Source organism: Scyliorhinus torazame, chromosome 18 (assembly GCF_047496885.1).
Source record: "Scyliorhinus torazame isolate Kashiwa2021f chromosome 18, sScyTor2.1, whole genome shotgun sequence".
Taxonomy (NCBI): domain Eukaryota; kingdom Metazoa; phylum Chordata; class Chondrichthyes; order Carcharhiniformes; family Scyliorhinidae; genus Scyliorhinus; species Scyliorhinus torazame.
In genome coordinates this window covers 161430139-161437559 of record NC_092724.1, presented here as the reverse complement: position 1 = coordinate 161437559, position 7421 = coordinate 161430139, and the positions used below count along the sequence as shown (strand labels likewise).

Sequence of the window (7421 nt, the reverse complement as noted above, 5' to 3'; positions counted from 1 at the left end):
AACACCGCTGAACATCTAGGTATGTGGTCAGCCTGATTCAAAACACAAATATTCAGCTGTTCAAAAAACTTTAAAAACTTTAAATAGAAAACAGATAAATAGAAAACATTATTCGAAAAATCACAAAACGAAAATTACTCACGTCCATTGGCAAATATAACCCTGATAAGTGACCCATCCCTTGTCATTGGTACAAACAGTATTGTTGACGTCTGGACCCCAAGGCATGTAAGGAAACACTTTAAATAGGTCTTTTAATTCATCAGGTGACAATGCACAATCCCGGTCCTGAAAAACAACCCAGCCGAATCCAGTTAAACAACAATTTGGCTTTTATACAGTGCCTTCAACAGGATATTTTGTCCCAAGGTGCATAATCAAAAAAATGATCACTGAACCAGAGGAGAAACTGGAAGAGATGATTAAAAGCTGGATTTGAAGAGGTAGGTTTTAAAATGGGTCTTAAGGTAAATGGAGTTTTGGAGAAATCGAGGGAGGGAAGAACTTGGGAGGCCTAGACAGCTAAAGGCATCACTGTCACTGGAGGGGAAAAGGGAATTGAGTATATGTAAAAGGCTAAAGTTCAGAAAGCACAGATTTGTGGGGAGATTGTAGGACGAAAGGCGGTTACAGAGGGGTGGGGCCAAGAAGAACCTGAACATGAGGATGGGAATTTTTAAATGGAGGCCAATATGTGCTTGAGCACAGGATGTGACGTGGGGTTGGATCGATCTGCAGAGTTTGGATGAGTACAAATTTGTGCAGGATGGAATGCCCGCCTGATGAAGAAAAAAACTACAGAGGAGGGTTTTTAGAAGTTAATGAGCTGAGGCAGTGATGCGGACAAACTTTGTTGTGGAAGCAGAATTAGGTGGCCTCTGTGATAAAAGGCTCTCGAGCTAGAAACTCGGTTTGAGGTTACTAGGATGCTACAGCATGAACAGTCAGCTTCGGTGTAAGACAGTGGCCAAGAAGGTTGATTAAGTTAATGTGAGGGAATTGATTTTGTAAGAGTGGATAATGTAATGGCTTTGAATCTCCCAAAGTTTAACTGAAGACAACTGAAGGCCATCCAAGAATGAATGTTAGTAGACAAGCAGACTGACAACACAGTTGGGATGGAAAGAATCAACATGGGTGGTGGAGAGAATAGAATGGGCATCACTGTGCATGTGGGGAAATTGATGCCATATTCTTTTTGATGGTTGCCAAGGTGGAGCAGATGAATGAAAAGGTCTATGCTCAAGCAGACAGGCGAGAATAAAGACGAGGAAGTAAAAAGTAAGAGTTTTACTGGGGTCAAAGGCACGGTTGGGTACATTAAAAGCTGCATAAACAAAGAAAAACCAAAATCAGCAAAACGCTATCAATTATCAAAATGTTTGCAGATGCAGCTCACCAAGTCATGTTTGTCAAAGATACTTTGTAGGAATAGGTACGCATGGTGATTCAGTTCCGTTGTGCAGTCCGGAGGAATTTTAAATCTGTGAATAGGAGGGAGAAAATTTAATCAGTCTTTTGATCACAAATGAAGTCATACAATGTAACAGGATTATTACCGTCTAATGTTCCTTCAGAACTGCAAAGCAAACCCAATTATTCCATTACTGCAAATCTTGTGACTTTGAACAATATGACTAAATACCCTCAATTTTCACCATAATTTTAAAAAATTGAGCTGAGTAGCAGCAGTAAGATTGTGCTTAATTTAAAGGATCAAGCAGCACCATTAATCAATTTGGCTGATTTTTGTTTGCTCTCTCAGGGGAGTGAGTAATTTAATCAATTATTTTTAATTGGCCATTATCATTCCAGATAGGGTGAAAAAAAAGAGCATTTCGTGAATCACTTTTGTTCTATCTCACTGTCTCCCCCTTTCATCAGTTTGAAAAGCATGGGTAGGAATCCTACATCCTTCCATGCTTTAGCACATTGCAACAGTAGCAAAGTTATTTTTTTTAAAACTGATTCTCCCCTCCCAACTAAATAAAAAATGGTTCTGGATGAAACCAGCATACGTTTACCCACAATTTCAAGTATTGTATTTCAATGCATCGAGCTGAAATTGAATGGCATCCAGCAACCAATTTTAGCTTTCAATGGTGTGGGCGGCAATGAACAATTGGGGAACATAGGCACACTGAGCAAGTAAAGGACCATAGCTAACCTGGTTTCCCTCAGTTGCAGCCCATTGTACTCCTATGCACCCAGTACTGCTAGCAGATTACATATTGTGAATGTTAACCAAAACTAATTTTTGGATAGTCGATATTTCGGTTATCTACAGACATAAATTATACCATTAAATGTACAGAGGTCAAAATCATACAATGTGGTACAACTTCTATTTTAGATTGTAACTTTAAAAAAAATTGTAATCAAATATCTGAAATTATGTTTTCAAAATAGACTTCTATACTTCAAACAAAATGCTTCAATAGTGGAACTGGCTTTGAGAAATGAGCTCTGTCTCACTCTCAACAATTCATAGCCAATGGATCTTCAGAGCTTGGTGTTAAAGTGATCAGTTCTTTACGTTTAAACAAAATTGAAGTTGAAAAAGTACAAAGGTTACATGGCTGTAGGGGTAGTCTTTAGTCATGATTGTTTAGCCATCATGGTGCATGGTGATAGCTGATCTTTTCCTTTCCATCAATTTTCTACGTTCCTATACCACTCGCAAGTTCATTTACAAAAAAGGAATAGGAGTATCAAGGATATTGGATTCACTCGGAGAAACTCCAGTCAGTTACTCAAAACTATTTTGAACTGCTGTGCAAATTCTGGAGCAAGAGGGTGCAGCAACTTAAAGTCATAAAGCAATTTTAGATCCCCGAGAGAACAAATTTCACACATGGTCTAGGTTTTGACCATCCACTTAACATATGATATATTAGGGTTCACAAACATTTTGGGGGGATCTTGTGCAATGGATACTTTTCACTGAAGATTGAACTTAAAATATGCATTTTTAAGAAAAACATTTTATTTTGCACAAAATAAAGTCACTACAAATCAAAGTAATTCATTGCAGATGAAGTGCTTTGAGATAGATGTTCGAAAAATAAACAGACCAAGATAGTATTTAAATATGAGGTTTAAAAATAATTGCGACAAATACATATTTATTCTTCAACCCCAAACCCATTTTCAGATAAACTATATTTCAATTTTTGATTCAAGTTATTGCTTTTCTTATAACTGCACGTTTTATTGTAGACCCAGAAACTGAAGGCAACGAGGGATGGTTCATCCAGAAGAGTTTTTACAATAAAAACAAATTACTGTGGATGCTGGAATCTGAAACAAAAACAGAAAATGCTGGGAAATCGCAGCGGGTCCGACAGCCTCTGTGGAGAGAGAATAGAGCTAACGTTCAGAGTCTGGATGACTCTTCGCCAGAGTAGTAATTTTTGAATATAAAGGTAAAGTCGCCATAATCCCAGATGACCACAGGCTGCTTTCCTCTGTGAGGGGGCGAGCTTACGGGTGGTGGTTTAACCTGAGGATCACCAAAACTCAGGTGAGGGGCAAGGTGGGCTTTCATGAATAACCTCAGCCAGTACAGGAATTGAACCCACGCTGCTGGCCTTGTTCTGCATCACAAACCAGCTGTCTAGCCAACTGAGCGAAACCAGCCCCCAATTTTAGAATATCTTCCTTGCTGTTTAGTATAAGATCATAGAATTTACAGTGCAGGAGGCCATTCGGCCCATCGAGTCTGCACCGGCCCTTGGAAAGAGCACCCTACTTAAGCCCACACCGCCACCCTATCCCTGTAACCCAGTAACCCCATCTAACCTTTTTTGACACTCAAGGGCAATTTAGCATGGCCAATCCACCCAACCTGCATATCTTTGGACTGTGGGAGGAAACTGGAGCACACGGAGGAAAGCCATGCAGACACGGGGAGACTCCGCACAGACAGTGACCCAAGCCGTGAATAGAACCTGGGACCCTGGAGCTGTGAAGCAACAGTGCTAACCACTATGCTAGTGCCGTCCACGGATGAAGAACAAATTATTTTTGTTCACTTTAGTCCCGTGTTACTTAGCACTATCTTTATCTTTTACGTCGCACATATATGCAGCATTTATAAACCACTATTCTGAAGTGCCACAGAGAATACTTAGGTCCAATACCTACACCGGGAATAGATATTCATGCGTGAGTTCCAGGTCATCATCATATCCAAACCGACGCAAAACTGTCCACGTCGTTTCATGTCGCCCTCTTTGAATAAATAAGGTATGCAAAAATAAAAAACCTGCAACACAGAGCAGAACAATTAATACCTGGAAAATTATTTCCTTTTCAAGAGCCTAAATTCACCTATCTACAGCAAATGGGCCTGCAAATGGAAACTTCCATCAAATCAGTTCCAACAGCAAAACAATTCCATCTGGTAAACGAGGAGAATTCTGAGTTTTAGTGACATTTTAGAGTGTACAATCTCTGCTGATTTGTCAGCACAGTACTGACACCAAGTGCTGCATTGCTGAAGCTGTCAATCTTTGGATGAGACTTTAAACTGACTCTGATTACCCAACAGTCTATGGCACTATTTGATGCATGGGATTCTCCTGGTGCCCTGGCCAATATTCGGCTCTTGAGGAACATCACCACCAAGAGATTAACTGTCTTTTTGTCTCATTGAATACAACAACCAAAAAATAGAAATAGTAAAGTGGCCACTGTATTTGCCTTCATAAATCACTGCTCTTCACACCAATTCATTCTAATTTGAGAGGCATAAATGTATATAAGCTATGACTTTAGTACCTGGGTCAAGGAGATAAAAAAAGTCATAGTTTTCACTGCTAATCTTAGGCCTTTGATGAAGCTTAGAAAGGGACATCATTGTTCACGTCTTTGCAGGTTTGCCGGATATAAGATTCTGTAACTAAACATAGTCCCTAAAGTAACTAACATGGCATGGTGGCTAGCACTGCTGCCAGGGACCCAGGGTCAATTCTGGCTTGGATGACTGTGTGGAGTTTGCACATTCTTCCAGTGTCTGTGTGGATTTCATCCGGGTGCTCCAGTTTCCTGTCACAGTCCAAAGATGTTCAGGTTAGGTGGATCGGCCTGCTAAATTTCCCCTTAGTGTCCAATGATGTACAGGTTAGGTGGAGTTGTAGGGATAGGGTGGGGAGTGGATCTAGGTAGGGTGCTCTTTCAGATGGTCTGTGCAGACTCGATGTGCTGAATGGCCTTCTTCTGCACTGTAAGGGTTCTAATTATTATGTTTATAGATTAGTGATGCCCTCCCACCATTGAACAGTATATCCACATGTTATCTGAGCTCATAAATGGAGAATTGCTATTGTGGTTGAAGTGCAAATGAATGTTACCCTTTGAGAAATCAGGGTGCATGCAAGGAGCAGGAGAGAGCAATACAAAGCATAGTTTTGCATAGATACAGAAACTTTAAAAAAAGTCACAAACAGTTATGATTAACAATCATTTGATTGTAGTCTCAACTTGTGGTCTCATAAGAACATAAGAACTAAGAGCAGGAGTAGGCCATCTGGCCCCTAGAGCCTGCTCCACCATTCAATGAGATCATGGCTGATCTTTTGTGGACTCAGCTCCACTTTCCGGCCCGAACACCATAACCCTTAATCCCTTTATTCTTCAAAAAACTATCTATCTTTATCTTAAAAACATTTAATGAAGGAGCCTCTACTGCTTCACTGGGCAAGGAATTCCATAGATTCACAACCCTTTGGGTGAAGAAGTTCCTCCTAAACTCAGTCTCAGCCATTGGATGTAACAGTTCAAGTTGTGAGCCAGTCCTCAGCTAGATGTTCCTTTTTTTAATTACTTTATCAGAGTTACAAAGCCAGAGTTCAGTGTGGACAGGGGCAAACCCCTAATCCAACTCCTTGCCTGCTTCAAAAACCAATTCAAATTGAATCCAATTCATGGCCCCCACAAGAGAGACATGCCAGATCCAGGCATTACACCAGACCTCAAGCTCATCTTAGGCCAAAAGGCACAGAACACTATTGAATAATGAATTGCTTCCCAATACATGATTCAGCCTGGCCAGTTTCTTCTGATACTACTGATTTAAGGGACTTTCTGGGTGGCACTTTCCTAAGTAAACATTCAAAGTAAACACCACTTTCAATTGCTGGATTCATTAAATGAATGCAATAATTCTAGCAATTTAGTTCTTTCAGCACTTTGTTTATGAACCAACAATAAGAAAAGGAAATCTCCATTTTATTGGGAATTGTGCACCATGGAAGATGGATGGGATAGTGATCAGCTCAATCTAGTGGAGTCTTCCTGTGGAATTGTTATTAATGCCATACTGTGGCTATTTTATACATTTTCTTGTATGAAACTGGACCACTGAAGGGAGTTAGCAGTAAACCTAATCAAGGACTACTCAATTGGCAATTGTGACCTCACATTTCCAGTCATAAAAATGCCTTTTGTTCTCTAACTTTCAAAGTCTGTTAGAAATACAACAAACTACAGATCTGAACCCATACCTGCATACATTTGCAGCATCTGAAACAGGCATATTCAGTATAAACTGCACTTGGTGTTGCGAACAAGGCACCAAACACAGCGGGAGATAGGAATCATCACTAGAGTACAGGAGGAAGGATGTTACGCTGAATTTGTATAAGACACTAGTTAGGCATCAGCTGGTATATAGAATCCTATCTGAGAGCCACATTTTAGGAAAAATGCGAAGGCACTACAGTGTGCAGGGAAAAAAAAATCACAAGTGTGGATCCAGGATCCAGTAACTTCAGCTATGAAGATAGATTGCGGAAGTTAGGGCTGTTTTTCCTTTGGGAAAAGGCAGCTGAGCAGAGGTTTGATAAAAGTGTTCAAAGTAACGAGGGGGCCTAAGCAGGGAGGATAGAGAGAAACTGTTCCCACTCGCGAAAGCATCAAGAATAAGGGGGCACAGGTATAAACTAACTGATAAAAGAAGCAAAAATGAGGCAAGAGAAAAAACATTTCCACTCAGCCAGTGGTAAACATCTGGAATGCACTGGCGAGGAGTATGGTGGAGTCAGGTTCAATCAAGGTATTCAAAAGGGAATTAGACTGTTACCTGAAAAGGACGTATGTGAAGGGTTAGAGGGAGAGGGCAGGGGAATAGCGCTAGATGAATTGTGCATTCGGAGAGCTAGTGCTGGCATGATGGGCTGAATGGCCTCCTTCGTGCTGTAACACTTCTTGCGATCACATACACAGAATACCGAAGAGCAGGTCACTCTGTTGCCCCAGCAGCTGCATATAGTGTCAACTGAGGAACAACAGGGGAAAGGAAAAGAGAACACTCAGTAAAATTTAAAGTTGAAATACTTCAATTGGGGGCAGCACAGTGGCGCAGTGGGTTAGCCCTGCAGCCTCACAGCACCGAGGTCCCAGGTTCGATCCCGGGTCTG

At 40.8% G+C, this 7421-nt stretch overlaps 1 protein-coding gene across 1 annotated transcript in view; it reads right to left on the bottom strand.

The window, feature by feature from the left end:
* LOC140394756 (mitochondrial Rho GTPase 1-like) overlaps positions 1 to 7421 on the bottom strand; it is a 64381-nt gene that overhangs the window by 14022 nt on the left and 42938 nt on the right. Inside the window, exons 11-14 of the mRNA XM_072481972.1 lie at positions 4147 to 4267; positions 1400 to 1484; positions 143 to 288; positions 6 to 32 (exon numbers count right to left, since the gene is read on the bottom strand). Coding sequence (XP_072338073.1) covers positions 6 to 32; positions 143 to 288; positions 1400 to 1484; positions 4147 to 4267 — 379 coding nt within the window. The remainder of the gene's footprint in view (positions 1 to 5; positions 33 to 142; positions 289 to 1399; positions 1485 to 4146; positions 4268 to 7421) is intronic.